Consider the following 18,207-nt stretch of genomic DNA (forward strand, 5'->3'; position numbering starts at 1 on the left):
GTGACAGAGCTAGCCCCGATTATGGATTTGTCAACAATTGGCGAGTGACAGAGCTAGCCCTGTTTATGGATTTGTCAACAGTTGGGGAGTGGCAGAGCTAGCCCTGATTATGGATTTGTCAACAATTGGGGAGTGACAGAGCTAGCCCCGTTTATGGATTTGTCAACAATTGGGGAGTGACAGAGCTAGCCCCGTTTATGGATTGGTCAACAGTTGGGGAGTGACAGAGCTAGCCCCGTTTATGGATTTGTCAACAATTGGGGAGTGACAGAGCTAGCCCCGTTTATGGATTTGTCAACAGTTGGGGAGTGGCAGAGCTAGCCCCGTTTATGGATTTGTCAACAATTGGCGAGTGACAGAGCTAGCCCCGTTTATGGATTGGTCAACAGTTGGGGAGTGGCAGAGCTAGCCCTGATTATGGATTTGTCAACAATTGGCGAGTGACAGAGCTAGCCCCGTTTATGGATTTGTCAACAATTGGGGAGTGACAGAGCTAGCCCCGTTTATGGATTTGTCAACAATTGGCGAGTGGCAGAGCTAGCCCTGCTTAAGGATTTGCCAACAATTGGCGAGTGGGTAGTGGAGTGGTGACGAGTTGTATATTAATTCACTTTTCAACCGTGTAAATACATAGGCTAATCTTTAGCCTTGTTGGGGACACTGCCCTCAGAGTATTTAAAGGAAGGAAAAAAATGAATTTGCCAAAATTGATAATTTAAACAAAAAGCTTAAATGATAAGTAATATTATGTAAATTAACGGTAATAAGCTTTTATAGTAGAAATTATTTAAAATTCTAAGTGTTTTATCATAATTACACGTTAGTATAGGTTCCATTAGACCAAATCAATTCCTATTGCCGATAATGTTAACGTTTACTAATAAAACTGATATAAGCAGCGTTTCAACACACCCAGGAAGTACAGCAATAGAAAGTGTGGCACCTCACATCTAATCTAGCTGCAAGAAAATGGGGGGTCACGTATCATTTAAGAGATTTAATTTATGTTTTTAATAGCAACCATCATTTTTGCTGAAAATTGCAGTTCCATTTTTGGGGGTACCCCGCATTAGTTTCAACCTCTGGTATATACTACATAACAACTGTATGACAAATAAAAGTGTATTTATTTATTGTCAATGGATAATAGTATTTGCACAAATAATCAATGTCACATATTACTACCAATCACACCCACAGCTGCTTTTACTCCGTAAATATTTGACGGTGCACGTCAAACCTTGACACGGTACTCTCTTCTTTGGTACTATGCAACCTATATCAAAAAAATATATTTTTCAAAAAGTGTCCAATTGGGTGTTTTCATGACTATCAGGATCTTCTGTGTTCTGATATGATGTGACAACATAATTGAAAGTGTTGTTCCTACAGTGCAACCTGATTTAATGTACACCTCAGGAAGCATCAGTGTTATGCAAAGTTGTATACAAATGCAATGTATCATATTTAAAACAAATAATAAATAAAAATACTACTCTTGAAGATACATACTATGGGTTGGTTGTGTATGCTTAGTTGTATATGTAGTGTGTGCATGCATAGTCAGAGTCTCTCATTTCCAATAAATAATTACCTTAAAACTCATTTATTGCAGTGACCCTGTGTTTTGAAAGACTTTAATGGGCATATGATAAGAACTTCACTAGAAAAAAAGCATATTACATGTGGTATCTGAAATGAACACCACTGCATCCACAAATAGTAGTAAATTAATGTGGTACACATCATGGTGGGGTAAACACCCAAGGTATGGACTATGCTTGGATGTCAAGTCACTGAATGCAATATTTTCAAACCCATCAGCCTAGTTGGTTTTTATATATGCATTATTAAATCCACTGACAGCTACCAATATATCTGTTGATATTTTATTAATAATCTCCAGTGATTGGTGCTTACAGACATGTATCATATCTAGAGTTATCATTAGGGTTTTACATCTTTATTTTTTATTTGTCATAAAAAAAAAGCACATTCAATCCATCAAAAGAGTGCGAAAGTCATTTTTCTTTAATTATTTTCTGTTTTAACTGAATATAATATTTATATCGTATGCATTACTACAATCTGTAATGTAACACATCATTTACATAGTAATATTTGAAAATACAGCTTTACAAGTGTGGTGATAGTGGAAGATAATACTAACACACTCCTAGGTAGATTAACAAATGTGTCAAAATTGCTCTTGTACTTGGTATATACTTCAAATACCCTTTACTATAGAAAACTCACTGAATATATGGACAAGATTTAATGAACTGACCTAAAGCTATCATTACCAAGCTTATATTTGTGTACAAATAAAGAAAAGAATGCAAAATGGCTACACAGAACCCACTTCTGTAGATTTTAATGTTTTTGCCAAACTCACAAAAACAATTGTAAAAACTCCCATATTTGCCTAAAACATAATTCACCAACCTAAAAAGTATGTTAAAATTACAGCAGAAATCAGGTTATTTAAATATAATCATTCCAGAGCCAATTGCATTCAAATACACATTGTTAATGGAGATCTAAAAGCTTAACCTAATATCAGCTAACATTATTTTTTAACTAAAAATGAATTATTACTAACAGCTTATTTCATCTTGCCTAGACTTATTATCCTAAATAAGATTAGTGTTATATGACATGTCCATCACCTTGGATAAATAAGCTTTAAAATATTTTAAGTAAAAAATACGGGCCAAAATCTCCAATTGGTCAGCACAGACTTTTTTTCAAACTCTATTCTCAGCAGTACACAGTAAATTAATGCCAAGGTCAAGGTCATTATGAACTCCCATGCCTGAGTGTCACCTAATTAAGCAATTATGACTGTCAAATAACAGTAAATGGCACACAATATAAAATAATGATAATATAGTGAATATATGCTATAGGTTCCATTAGACCAAATCAATTCCTATTGCCGATAATGTTAACGTTTACTAATAAAACTGATATAAGCAGCGTTTCAACACACCCAGGAAGTACAGCAATAGAAAGTGTGGCACCTCACATCTAATCTAGCTGCAAGAAAATGGGGGGTCACGTATCATTTAAGAGATTTAATTTATGTTTTTAATAGCAACTGTCATTTTTGCTGAAAATTGCAGTTCAATTTTTGGGGGTACCCCGCATTAGTTTCAACCTCTGGTATATACTGCATAACAACTGTATGACAAATAAAAGTGTATTTATTTATTGTCAATGGATAATAGTATTTGCACAAATAATCAATGTCACATATTACTACCAATCACACCCACAGCTGCTTTTACTCCGTAAATATTTGACGGTGCACGTCGAACCTTGACACGGTACTCTCTTCTTTGGTACTATGCAACCTATATAGTTGAAGGTATCAACTTTACGATCCAAAGCAAAAGTTAATTAATAATTTAGGTGGGAAGTTGCTATTATGTGACTTTGAGATTAAACCTTTAATAACTAGAGTGTTTCCTCTCTCTCCATCTGTGTGGTCCTTAGCCATATGTCTGATGCCATATAACTGTAAATAAAATGTGTTGAGTATGTCGTTAAATAAAACATTTCCTTCCTTCCTTTAATGTTACCCTGCGCGTGCTGTAACCTCACCGTGGTGCAGGGGTGTAACATTCTCTTTGAAAATGGCCAATACAGTACAAAATTGAAGTTTTGAGTAAAAATTAGTGTCTGTCTGTGATTTTTGTATTTTTGCACAGTTCTTTACACTGTTTTTATTTAAATCTTGAATTTTTATATTGATGTTGATCATCACTTGCATTACCATAGTTTGACACCCAATAGCCGATGTATTTTTCGTGCTGGGGTGTCGTTAAACATTCATTCATTCATTCCTTCCTTGAATGTTTAACACATTTCAGCTTCTATTTCAGTTCCATTTGGATCTTGGTTTCACTACGTTCGGGAATGGCGAAAAGTAACGAAAGATTACCCCAATATACCCCTGCACGTCGTGTTCTTCGAAGATATGAAAGAGGTTTGTATAAGTTATTCTCTCTTTACGGGTCTCGATGGTGTAGTGGCTAATCCATCGGAATTAAGGCTGGTAGGTACTGGGTTCGCCTCCTGGTATCGGCACCCACCCAGAGCGAGTTTTAACGACTCAATGGGTAGGTGTAAGACCACTACACTGACTTCTCTCTAAGCACTAACGCACTGTCCTGAACAGACAGCCCAGATAGCTGAGATGTGTGTGCCCAAGACAGTGTGCTTGAACTCTAATTGGATACAAGCATGGAAATAACTATCAATGAATAAGTTATTCAGTTGTGAAATTTTCAAGTACAGAAATAACTATCGATGAATAAGTTATTCAGTTGTTAAATGAACTGTGTTCTGAAATTTTCTAGTACCATATTTCGCTATTTCTACATGCATCTCAAATTAATAACTGTAAAATTATCGATCCCCCATAATCATTACATACTTAATGCTAGGGTTAGACTGTCAACTGCCACAATGAAGTTGGCCAACTCGGCGGTTGCATTGTAATTTGTCTCGACTTGCGACTGGTGTGCTCAGATTAACAACTTGTCAGTCGTAGAAGTTGTATACGACGGAAGTCAAGTTGTTAAGCTGTATCCTAACTGGACGCGAGCGATTATTTTAAAAATCATTGATTTCAATCGCCTGACGGGTATGGTTAGGATACGGCAATTGAAATAAATGATTTCTAAAATAATCGCTCGCGTCACATGTGTCTGGTTAGGATAGAGTGCTCAGACAGGCAACTGGACTGTCGTTGAAGTCATGAGATTGGCGAGTAGACCAACTTCGTCGTGGCAGTTGGAAGTCTGAAACTAACATAATTAGGAGATAACCATATGGAGTTCTTAGATTTGCAGGTGTTAATGTATATTTGATCCCGTTAGCCTGAGTCAAAAATGAAACATTTGCAGGCATCAGATAGACAATAACACCTGCAAATCTAAAAACTCCATATGGTTATGTCCATTGTAAACTGAATTGTTTTTCTACGGAACAACTATATATTTGGTATTTCTTGAAAAAAAAATACCTGGCTACAATCTAACTGTAGACCCTTGAACCATCAACTTCGCCTGTTTCAATTGCTAATGACGTCATTAGCTTTCCGGGTGTTATTGTCTATTTGATCCCGGAAAAAGAATGTAATTAACCAATCACAACACAGAACACACTCGCAGTCAGTTTACAATTGAAGAATATGAAAATTTGTAAAATGCCTGCTACAAAGCGTGAATAGTGGGTTTCTCGAAAATCTTTGTCTTTGTTTGTTTTTTAAGATTTATTTTTTATTTTAGGATCCTTTACTGGAAACACGGAAGCTTTCTGCGTTTCTGGGTCTAGATTTGTCAGAGACTGTGTTGAAAGACATCGTTGATGCCTGTAGTTTTGAAAATCTTAAAGAGGCGCACAAGAAAAAAGACTCCACATACGCATGGATTGAGAATGCAGCATCACATTACTTTTGGAAAGGTCACTGATAAATTTATCACTTTAGTATTTTATATTTAAAAAGCTATTTATTTTGTTTTAAGGGTGGTAAAAATAATCTGAAGGGCACAGTATTTCACGAGAACCATTGTTCTGTTCGGGTGTCAGTTACACAACTTTAAAATCACGAGAACCATTGTTCTGTTCGGGTGTCGGTTACACAACTTTAAAATCACGAGAACCATTGTTCTGTTCGGGTGTCGGTTACACAACTTTAAAATCACGAGAACCATTGTTCTGTTCGGGTGTCGGTTACACAACTTTAAAATCACGAGAACCATTGTTCTGTTCGGGTGTCGGTTACACAACTTTAAAATCACGAGAACCATTGTTCTGTTCGGGTGTCGGTTACACAACTTTAAAATCACGAGAACCATTGTTCTGTTCGGGTGTCGGTTACACAACTTTAAAATCACAAGAACCATTGTTCTGTTCGGGTGTCGGTTACACAACTTTAAAATCACGAGAACCATTGTTCTGTTCGGGTGTCGGTTACACAACTTTAAAATCACGAGAACCGCCAATCGGTTACGTGGTGAACAATTACATTCTAAAATTAAAAGTAACATATATCATTAATGAAAGTGAAAATCAATTTATGCTTTTAAATACATTTGAACCACCAATGTAGCACAGAACCACCAATGTAGCACAGAACCACCAATGTAGCACAGAACCGTAGTTCAAGTGTTTTAGGATTAGGTAGGCCTAACTCATCAGTTACAAGAACTATATTCACGTAACCGATCAACCGGTTACCTAAGTAAAACTCACATGAACTGACTTCCAGTTACCCAGGATTTTGAAATATTGTTCCTTGATCTGGGTATGTTAATATTCCTTAAATAAATAAAAAGAAGGTCGTAACTGAAGGGTGGTAATGGAGAAAACTTACACACTCAGAAAAAAATCCTTTTTAGTTCAAAGTGCCTTTTTGAGTTTAAGGTGTCGTTTTATTTATTCTACCTAAAAAAGATCTTTATTACTGTGTCTTGAATTTTGTATTTTGTATTTTTATTATTATTATTATTAATTAGTTTTTTGCCACCTAACTTATTTTAGGCTAGGTATAGGCTATCTTTACAGGGGTGGGCAACAGCCCGCTAGGTAGCTAGGACACTGATTTTATAATTTTTATTCATTCCTTTGTGATATCTTTCCCTTTTAAAGCCAATGACCCAAGCTACTAGGAAGTGAGAAATATTTTCAGCTGTTAAGCTTTTTTACCATTGATTTACGCACTAGTTTCAACTGTTTGTTTAAATATCAAGTTTGGAAAATTCAATTTGTTTCTAGTCATCGTGTTGTTTGTAAGGGATCATGTCTCTGTTCACTGAGTTCTATGTTCACTCTGCTCTATGTTCACTCTGCTCTATGTTCACTCTGATCTATGTTCACTCAGCTCTATGTTCCCTCAGCTCTGTTCATTCTGCTCTATGTTCACTCAGCTAACCCAAACCCTAACCCTCAGCTCTATGTTTCCTCAGCTCTGTTCATTCTGTTCTATGTTCACTCAGCTAACCCAAACCCTAACCCTCAGCTCTGTTTTTCCTCAGCTCTGTTCATTCTGCTCTATGTTCACTCAGCTAACCCAAACCCTAACCCTCAGCTCTGTTCATTCTGCTCTATGTTCACTCAGCTAACCTAAACCCTAACCCTCAGCTCTATGTTCACTCAGCTCTGTTCATTCTGTTCTATGTTCACTCAGCTAACCCAAACCCTAACCCTCAGCTCTATGTTTCCTCAGCTCTGTTCATTCTGCTCTATGTTCACTCAGCTAACCCAAACCCTAACCCTCAGCTCTGTTTCCTCAGCTCTGTTCATTCTGCTCTATGTTCACTCAGCTAACCTAAACCCTAACCCTCAGCTCTATGTTTCCTCAGTTCTATGTTCATTCTGCTCTATGTTCACTCAGCTAACCCAAACCCTAACCCTCAGCTCTATGTTCCCTCAGTTCTATGTTCATTCTGCTCTATGTTCACTCAGCTAACCCAAACCCTAACCCTCAGCTCTATGTTCCCTCAGTTCTATGTTCATTCTGCTCTATGTTCACTCAGCTAACCCAAACCCTAACCCTCAGCTCTATGTTTCCTCAGCTCTGTTCATTCTGCTCTATGTTCACTCAGCTAACCCAAACCCTAACCCTCAGCTCTATGTTTCCTCAGCTCTGTTCATTCTGCTCTATGTTCACTCAGCTAACCCAAACCCTAACCCTCAGCTCTATGTTCCCTCAGCTCTGTTCATTCTGCTCTATGTTCACTCAGCTAACCCAAACCCTAACCCTCAGCTCTATGTTCATTCAGCTCTGTTCATTCTGCTCTGTTCACTCAGCTAACCCAAACCCTAACCCTCAGCTCTATGTTCCCTCAGCTCTGTTCATTCTGCTCTATGTTCACTCAGCTAACCCAAACCCTAACCCTCAGCTCTATGTTCCCTCAGCTCTGTTCATTCTGCTCTATGTTCACTCAGCTAACCCAAACCCTAACCCTCAGCTCTATGTTCCCTCAGCTCAGTTCATTCTGCTCTATGTTCACTCAGCCCTATGTTTACTCAGGGGGCAGGATATGGCCCAGTGGTAAAGCGTTCGCATGATGCGCTGTCAATTTGAGATCGATCCCCGTCGGTGGGCCCGTTGGTATGTGTTATCCTGTCTGTGGGATGGTGCATATATATATATATATATAAGATCACTTGCTGCTAATCGAAAAGAGTAGCCCATGAAGTGGCGACAGCGGGTTTCCTGTCTCAGTATCTGTGTGGTCCTTAACCATATGTCCGACACCGATATAACCGTAAATAAAATGTGTTGAGTGCATCGTTAAATAACAATTTCCTTCCTATGTTCCCTCAGCTAAACCTAACCTAAATCATTTCTCACTCCAGCCAGTGCACCACGACTGGTACATTAAAGGTCGTGGTATGTGCTATCCTGTCTATGGGATGGTGCATATAAAGGATCCCTTGCTGCTAATCGAAATCCTGCCCTGGATGGAAGAGACGGCCGAGGCCGGCACTTGTGCCCAGGACAGGTGTGCGCTACAACAGCTAGCTCTGAATGTGCATGTTAAACACTCTGCCATGACCTGCTAATCGAAAAGAGTAGCCCATGAAATGGTGACAGCGGGTTTCCTCCCTCAATATCTGTGGGGTCCTTAACCATATGTCCGATGTCATATAACCGTAAATAAAATGTGTTGAGTGCATCGTTAAATAAAGCATTTCCTTCCTTCTTCCTAATCCTAACCCTAACTCTGACTGAACATAGAGCTGACTCTATTTGTAACACATTTAACAGCTTGTTTTGTTGAATTTTGTGTTAGGAACCACCGACGAATGGAAGAATTGGTTTACTGTGGCTCAGAGTGAATACTTGGACAAAGTCTGTGAAGAAAGGGGTGTAACCCGCAACAAACATGGCACTATAACTAAATCATAATATTTTGTAGGAATTATTTCAGGAAAAAACCCAACAGATATTTAAGTTATAACCTCACCTCACTTCATCTCACTTCACTATATTATAAGCACAACTCTTTTTTTAATACATTACCTCACCCCACCATATTAGAACTTCATTTGCTAATGCAAAATACAAAAATATGTCTTTAAATATAGTATTAATACACTTATTGACTTATAACCCCACCTCACCATATTAGAACTTCATTTACTAATGCAAAATACAAAGACAACTCTTTTTAAATACAGTATTAATAAACTTATAACCTCACCTCATCATATTAGAACTTCAGTTACTAATGCAAAGTACAAAGACAACTTCAGTTTTAATAAACTCTGAATCACATCTCACCATATTAAAACATCATGTACTCATTACCAGCCTCGGTGGTGTTGTGGTTAGGCCATCGATCTACAGGCTGGTAGGTACTGGGTTCGGATCCCAGTCGAGATATGGGATTTTTAATCCAGATACCGACTCCAAACCCTGAGTGAGTGCTCCGCAAGGCTCAATGGGTAGGTGTAAACCACTTGCACCGACCAGTGATCCATAACTGGTTCCACAAAGGCCATGGTTTGTGCTATCCTGCCTGTGGGAAGCACAAATAAAAGATCCCTTGCTGCCTGTCGTAAAAGAATAGCCTATGTGGCGACAGCGGGTTTCCTCTAAAAACAGTGTCAGAATGACTATACGTTTGACGTCCAATAGCCAATGATAAGAAAAAAATCAATGTGCTCTAGTGGCGTCGTTAAATAAAACAAAACTTCATTTACTCATGCTACGTTTATGTACAGTAATTTAAATAAAGTAGTCAAGTTTCAATTGTTTTCTTGTTGTTTTTTTCCGGGTATTTTACAAACCCAGTGAGTGGTACCTACCACACTAATACAGGCCCATAGCCAGTGGGGATCAGTTGACACCCCCCATCCCCACCCCACCGGTGACCTTTTTTTTTCAATATGCCCCCGGACCCCCCTAAGCAACTCTTGCCTCACTATAGACCTAAACGAACCCCCCCCCCCCCCCTTCAATAACCTGGCTACGGGCCTGTTATAGATACTTCAATGCCCCCTTCAATATCGTGGCTAAAGGCCTGTTATAGATACTTCAATGCCCCCTTCAATATCGTGGCTAAAGGCCTGTTATAGATACTTCAATGCCCCCTTCAATATCGTGGCTACAGGCCTGTTATAGATACTTCAATGCCCCCTTCAATATCCTGGCTACAGGCCTGTTATTGATACTTCAATGCCCCCTTCAATATCCTGGCTACAGGCCTGTTATAGATACTTCAATGCCCCCTTCAATATCGTGGCTAAAGGCCTGTTATAGATACTTCAATGCCCCCTTCAATATCGTGGCTACAGGCCTGTTATAGATACTTCAATGCCCCCAATGCCCCCTTCAATATCGTGGCTACAGGCCTGTTATAGATACTTCAATGCCCCCTTCAATATCGTGGCTACAGGCCTGTTATAGATACTTCAATGCCCATTCAATATCGTGGCTACAGGCCTGTTGTAGATACTTCAATGCCCCCTTCAATATCGTGGCTACAGGCCTGCTATAGATACTTCAATGCCCATTCAATATCGTGGCTACAGGCCTGTTATAGATACTTCAATGCCCCCTTCAATATCGTGGCTACAGGCCTGCTATAGATACTTCAATGCCCATTCAATATCGTGGCTACAGGCCTGTTGTAGATACTTCAATGCCCCCTTCAATATCCTGGCTACAGGCCTGTTATAGATACTTCAATGCCCCCTTCAATATCGTGGCTACAGGCCTGCTATAGATACTTCAATGCCCATTCAATATCGTGGCTACAGGCCTGTTGTAGATACTTCAATGCCCCCTTCAATATCCTGGCTACAGGCCTGTTATAGATACTTCAATGCCCCCTTCAATGTCGTGGCTACAGGCCTGCTATAGATATTTCAATGCCCCCTTCAACAGAAAATCATGGCTATACCAGTGACATTTGGTTTAGGAAATTCAAGAGGAAACCTGCTACCAGCTCTATGCCTTTGAATTAACAATGTGTGTGTTATTGTAAGAATTCATTACACGTGGGGTAGAAAAGGTACACCCGAGGTGGTGGAAATTTCTGTCTGAGACTGAACAGTTTATTCACTCTGGCCATTCAGCAACGTTGATACAAACATAATGGTAAATACATATGTGACATGGTGGTTTACAGGAGGATTGTATGAATTATAAAATTGCATGATGTACAATATGCATGGCATAAAGTGACATACCCTAGTTTTTAAACTACTATTAGAGCCATTTTTGATAACTGAAATCATATTTTACTTAGATTTTATGGTTTAGATTATCAATTTCCATACATTTGAAGTGTTTTTGGTCATTCTGGTGTTTTTAATATCACAAAATGCATTTCTCATATTTTTGAAAACGCAAGTGACAGTTATGGAGTCGATCTTTAGTCTATTTTTAAGAGGGTATTTCACCATTTCAAAGTCACAGACTAATTTTTCACTCAATTGTAACGTTATCTAAATGTGTTAAAGGTTTGTGAACTTCGTGTTAATTTTCACGGGTTGAAACTAGGGTGTCCCTTTAAGCTGGTTAATGAAATCTACTTACGATAAACAAAATACTTTTTGGCTAATTACAAATATTCGCTGACGACCGTCCAAACCATGAATACAGATAAAATATGACACTATATGTGTATAATATGTAGACATTGGTTAAATATTCGAATAATTTAATTTGTTGAATGGCGTCTTTATTCGGACCTCTGCATGTATATTTACAATTATAGAAGTGATGGATGTTTAAAAATGCTAGTGATGATATTTATAAGTTTTGAGATGAGGCTTGCCTTCATTCATATTAATTCTTTTTCCCTCGCCCTTTCGGTAAATAAACTTATTTTTCACGAACAGACAAGGATGGCTGAATTTTTTTAATTTATTTTTTGATCATTATATAAATAAAATTCATTATCATATTCAACACGATAAATTTATAAGACTGGTTTTAAACACAAATTATCAAACATGTACGTATTATTATTTATTTTTAATATATGAGTGTTGTGTGTGTGTGGGTTTTCTTGGCGGTTTTTTGCTTGTTAGTTTGTGTGGGTCTGATGTTTTTTTGGGGGGTGAGGAGACTTTGTTGTTGTCCTACTCTATAATTTTGTTTAATGTTTTATTTAACGATGCACTCAACACATTTCATTTACGGTTATATAGCGTCGGACATATAGTTAAGGACCACATAGATATTGAGGGAGTAAACTGCTGTCGCCACTTCGTGGCCTACTCTTTTCGATTAGCAGAAAGGGATCTTTTATATGCATCATCACATACACAGGATAGCACATACCACGGCCTTTGATGTACCGATCGTGGTGCACTGGCTGGAGCGAGAAATAGCCCAAGCGAGTGCTTTACCACTGGGCTACGTCTCGCCTCTTCCTACTCTATATGAATCAAGATTAAAATCTGGCTTGTATCCATTTCATATATCTAGGTGGAGAAGACATTGCTTTGCCCTGATTGGGGTTTTTCTCCAGTCCCCTCCCACACACACACACACACACACACACACACACACACACACACAGGCACCCCCACGTCACACACAGACACACGCACACACACACACACACATATATATATATATACACACACATACAGACATACACAAACACACGGACACACACATACACACACATAGTATATATATATATATATATATATATATATACACATACACATATATACACACACACATATATATATATATATATATATATATATATATATATATATATATAGACACACACACACAGACACGTACACAGACATACACTCACACAGACGTACACACACACACAGATCCACAGCAGTAGTCTATGTACATCCCTGTTAATATAGTAAGCGGAAACTGGGCTCCTGTAACCCAGTTTGAAGGTCCCATGCTGTAAACAAGTGGCACGCACGTCTTGGTATCACAGTATCCTATACAAACACACGAAGTGTTGACCGTGTGTAGAGAATCGTCACAAATATGTCACGTCTGCCTGTCTCACATCGCACAGCCAGGGGATGTGTCAGAAGATTATTGTATCAGTCGTTTGGGGCACAGGTGGCCGCAATAGTTCAAATACCCTGGGGTTTGTACCATAAGAATCCCAAAGGCAACATTGTTAAAACCGCCGCGGTGTATCCATTCTTTGATTGAGTTTCTTCACAATCGCAACCCACAACTGGTATATTAAAGGTCGTGGTATGTGCTATCCTGTTTCTGGGGGAATTGCTGCTAATGAAAAATCGTAGCAGGTTTCGTCTAAGATTGTGTGTCAGAATTATCAAATGTTGGACATCTAACAGCCGATGATTAATTTTTAAAATGTACTCTAGTGGCGTCGTTAAGCAACACAAACTTTACATTTTGTTAAAAGTAGGTCGCACGACAGGTGACCTATATAGCCCATACTCTTCTTTTTTTAATATATTTTTTTTGTTTTGTTTGGGGGGTTTTGGGGTTTTTGTTTTTTTTTCCTTTGTAAGGAGTCATCGCTGTAGCAAATTCTTAAAACTAATGATTTAAATTGAAAAATTCAGAGTAAAAAAAAAAAGATAAGTATCTTTAAGAACCATCGTATAACGAATTTGTCATAAATGTTCGAAAACCCTACTGTCTGTAATATGTTTGCATGTTTCACGGGTCAGATTTGACTTTAGCAAGAATGACCGATATGGTAGCACTGAACCAAATAACTTCCGGCTGGGTCAAAGTTGGAGGTGCACTTTTGATAGAGAAGTTAACACCAAGTCCTGTGATTGGTGATAAATGTGAGTGTGTTGGGTGTAAAAACAATTAGTTTCATCTCGGCTAAAAATGTATGTACTTTTATTTCAATTAGTGCCACTGTGTCAAGTAGCCTTGTGCGAAACTAGGGGTGTTGTAAAAACATCTGGTTACACCGAAAATTATCCATGAAAGGTACCATTTTCTTCAGTCAATACTTTGAGGTAGGGGTTGTAGTACTGATATTTATGGGTCATAGTTTGGTTGATATACTGCATATAGTGTTTTTAAACACAAACGTTAACATGGTCGCCTGTGGGATTTTATTTGGTATAGTCATACCATAACTACTGTCCCTAAAGTTTGTTGAGTATGTGTGACGGAACATGCTCTTATCTTTTCGCCTGTGGCGATGTTAATTGTTTTAGAAGGCCGTGTGCAGCTTGGTTACGTAATACCTCCGCGCGACCGTACCCCCTAATACACACCCAGAGCAGGTGTGGAGGCCATGTGGCCAGTAGTTACGTAATACCTCCGGTAGTGCAGTTTTACGACCGTGGTTTCTGGCGAACTAGGTGACAGTAAATCTGGCCATCTAAGAGAAAATACCGTCTCTGGGAGTTGTGGCAATATCACATGATAGGTGAGGTACCGCGTTGTGCCCCCAGGCGATATTCGCTGTCTGAGATTTTTGAATAAATAGATAGGATTTTAGATATATCGGCCCCCCGCCTGTCACCAACATTGGACTGCTGGTGCTCCCTTGCACTTGCCAGTGCAGGCGTTCCCTCTCTACAACCCTCCCCCAACCCTTTCCTGTCCTGGACAGAGGGAACCGGCCTTGGCCAGGATAGGCGTGTGCTACAACAGCTTAAAACAGTAAATCTCTTTGTCATTGTCATTGATATATTGGGGAGAAACATTTGGAAGGCTCCGGGGGAACGTGTCCGAAGGGACTTGGTAAATATATTTTTCTGCTCTGTTGTATAACCTTGATGTGATTGATGTGACTTTAAATATTTTAATACTGTATTATACCAATATTATTTAGACAGTGTTTCCGGTAATCTGACGAAGTAAATTGTAGGCTTCACTGTTCTAAAATATTAAAGCTAGCCGGTCACCCTAGAGGACCTAGGTACACTGTAGGTTATTGTCTTTATTGTGATATGTACCAGTATTAATTCTGTATTACAAGGTTACTGAATGAGTAGTTAAAGGTTAATTAAAAACTAACCAGTTAGGAATAGAGTTGTAATTCCTTATTAATTAAGTTCCCCTGGCAGCGTTTCTCAATTATCACACGCGTGTGGATTGTATCACCGTGAAGTGATTAGAATATTGTGTAAACTAGACACCTAGTGATTAACTAATTAAGTCATTAGCTCTGGGTTGTTATTATATTGTTGTTGTTAATTAACTACTGCGGCAAGTACATTTGTCAGCTTAGTGTTAATACAGATTCCAAAGTGTATTGTGTTTTCTAGTGAACTAAACGTGCTACAGATATATATATTTTTATATAAGATCTTATCTCTGATCATACCTAGAGCCGAGCCACTAGGGTATTAGACTGCCCTATACAGAGAGATCAAATAGATATACAATTAGGAGAGATATTTGGATAATCGTGTTTTATTCAGTTACGGGTATTATAGGATCCCCGTGACAGTATGCCTACATTAAATATCTAAAAAAAAATACTTTATTCAACTGGTTACATATTCGTTATATCCCACTGGTTCATGCAGGGGGCGGAATTTAACTCAGTCGGTTAAGTGTTCGCCTGAGGTGCTTGCGTCGCAGAACCGAACCACCTCGGTGGATCCATTCAACCGATTGTTTTTTGTCTCGTTCCAACCAGTGCACCAAAACTGGTCAACGGCCGTGGTATGTGCTTTCCTGTCTGTGGGAAAGTGTATATAAAATATTGATTGCTGCATTAGGATAAATGTAGCGGATTTCCTCTGATGACTACGTGTCACAATGACCAAATGTTTGACATCCAGTAGCCGATGAATAATTAATCAATGTGCTCTAGTGGTATTGTTAAACAAAACAAACAAACTTTTTTTTAGGAAAAATGTAGCGGATTTCCTCTGAGGACTCAGAATTACCAAATGTTTGACATCCAATAGCCGATGCTTAATTAATCAATGTGCTCTAGTGGTGTTGTTAAACAAAACAAACTTTTTCTCCTTTTTTTTGTGTTCAAGCATCGCAATAAGTCGAGAATGGTCTAAACGAGGAGGTAGCGGGGGTGGGGGGGGGGGGGAGGTCTAATAAGCCATCGCGTCTTAGGTGTTTCGCCACTATTGTTTTGTGCGCCCGCACCGCGCCCAAAACATCACACTTGCAAAAAGTTTAAAGTTTGTATTTATTTAGCATCACTAGAGCACATTGATTTATTACTCATCGGCTATTGGATGCCAATTTTTTTTTATTTTTTTTTACATATAGTCTTAGTGAAGAAACATGCTACATGTTTTCTTTATTAGCAAGGGATCTTTTATATGCACCATCCCACAGATAAGATAATACATACCGCGGCCTTTGATATATCAGTCGTAGTGCACTGGTTGGGACGAAAAATAGCCCAATGAGTCCACCGACGGGGATCGATTCCAGACCGACCGCGCATCAAGCAAGCGCTTTACCACTGGGTTACGTACCGCCCCTCGCTAGTAAAACGGCCCCTACACAACCTAATAATTAGTATCAGTGAACGTTTATGTCCACGAGCCCACAGACAGGACTACGTACCGCCCCTCGCTAGTAAAACGGCCCCTACACAACCTAATAATTAGTATCAGTGAACGTTTATGTCCACGAGCCCACAGACAGGACTACGTACCGCCCCTCGCTAGTAAAACGGCCCCTACACAACCTAATAATTAGTATCAGTGAACGTTTATGTCCACGAGCCCACAGACAGGACTACGTACCGCCCCTCGCTAGTAAAACGGCCCCTACACAACCTAATAATTAGTATCAGTGAACGTTTATGTCCACGAGCCCACAGACAGGACTACGTACCGCCCCTCGCTAGTAAAACGGCCCCTACACAACCTAATAATTAGTATCAGTGAACGTTTATGTCCACGAGCCCACAGACAGGACTACGTACCGCCCCTCGCTAGTAAAACGGCCCCTACACAACCTAATAATTAGTATCAGTGAACGTGTATGTACACGAGCCCACAGACAGGACTACGTACCGCCCCTCGCTAGTAAAACGGCCCCTACACAACCTAATAATTAGTATCAGTGAACGTTTATGTACACGATCCCACAGACAGGACTACGTACCGCCCCTCGCTAGTAAAACGGCCCCTACACAACCTAATAATTAGTATCAGTGAACGTTTATGTCCACGAGCCCACAGACAGGACTGCGTACCGCCCCTCGCTAGTAAAACGGCCCCTACACAACCTAATAATTAGTATCAGTGAACGTTTATGTCCACGAGCCCACAGACAGGACTGCGTACCGCCCCTCGCTAGTAAAACGGCCCCTACACAACCTAATAATTAGTATCAGTGAACGTTTATGTACACGATCCCACAGACAGGACTACGTACCGCCCCTCGCTAGTAAAACGGCCCCTACACAACCTAATAATTAGTATCAGTGAACGTTTATGTCCACGAGCCCACAGACAGGACTACGTACCGCCCCTCGCTAGTAAAACGGCCCCTACACAACCTAATAATTAGTATCAGTGAACGTTTATGTACACGATCCCACAGACAGGACTACGTACCGCCCCTCGCTAGTAAAACGGCCCCTACACAACCTAATAATTAGTATCAGTGAACGTTTATGTCCACGAGCCCACAGACAGGACTACGTGCCCCTCGCAAGTAAAACGGCCCCTACACAACCTAATAATTAGTATCAGTGAACGTTTATGTACACGATCCCACAGACAGGACTACGTACCGCCCCTCGCTAGTAAAACGGCCCCTACACAACCTAATAATTAGTATCAGTGAACGTTTATGTACACGATCCCACAGACAGGACTACGTACCGCCCCTCGCTAGTAAAACGGCCCCTACACAACCTAATAATTAGTATCAGTGAACGTTTATGTCCACGAGCCCACAGACAGGACTACGTACCGCCCCTCGCTAGTAAAACGGCCCCTACACAACCTAATAATTAGTATCAGTGAACGTTTATGTACACGATCCCACAGACAGGACTACGTACCGCCCCTCGCTAGTAAAACGGCCCCTACACAACCTAATAATTAGTATCAGTGAACGTTTATGTCCACGAGCCCACAGACAGGACTACGTACCGCCCCTCGCAAGTAAAACGGCCCCTACACAACCTAATAATTAGTATCAGTGAACGTTTATGTCCACGAGCCCACAGACAGGACTACGTACCGCCCCTCGCTAGTAAAACGGCCCCTACACAACCTAATAATTAGTATCAGTGAACGTTTATGTCC

The 18,207-nt window shown here is 39.7% G+C and overlaps 1 protein-coding gene across 1 annotated transcript in view; it reads left to right on the plus strand.

The window, feature by feature from the left end:
• The window catches only part of LOC121386309 (sulfotransferase 1A1-like), a 27,412-nt gene extending 18,184 nt beyond the window's left edge, over positions 1-9,228 (plus strand). The window contains exons 5-7 of the mRNA XM_041517169.1: positions 3,888-3,991; positions 5,298-5,472; positions 8,811-9,228. Coding sequence (XP_041373103.1) covers positions 3,888-3,991; positions 5,298-5,472; positions 8,811-8,926 — 395 coding nt within the window. The 3' untranslated portion in view covers positions 8,927-9,228. The remainder of the gene's footprint in view (positions 1-3,887; positions 3,992-5,297; positions 5,473-8,810) is intronic.
• Positions 9,229-18,207: the final 8,979 nt, after the last annotated feature.

This window comes from Gigantopelta aegis, chromosome 12, assembly GCF_016097555.1.
Source record: "Gigantopelta aegis isolate Gae_Host chromosome 12, Gae_host_genome, whole genome shotgun sequence".
Lineage (NCBI taxonomy): Eukaryota > Metazoa > Mollusca > Gastropoda > Neomphalida > Peltospiridae > Gigantopelta > Gigantopelta aegis.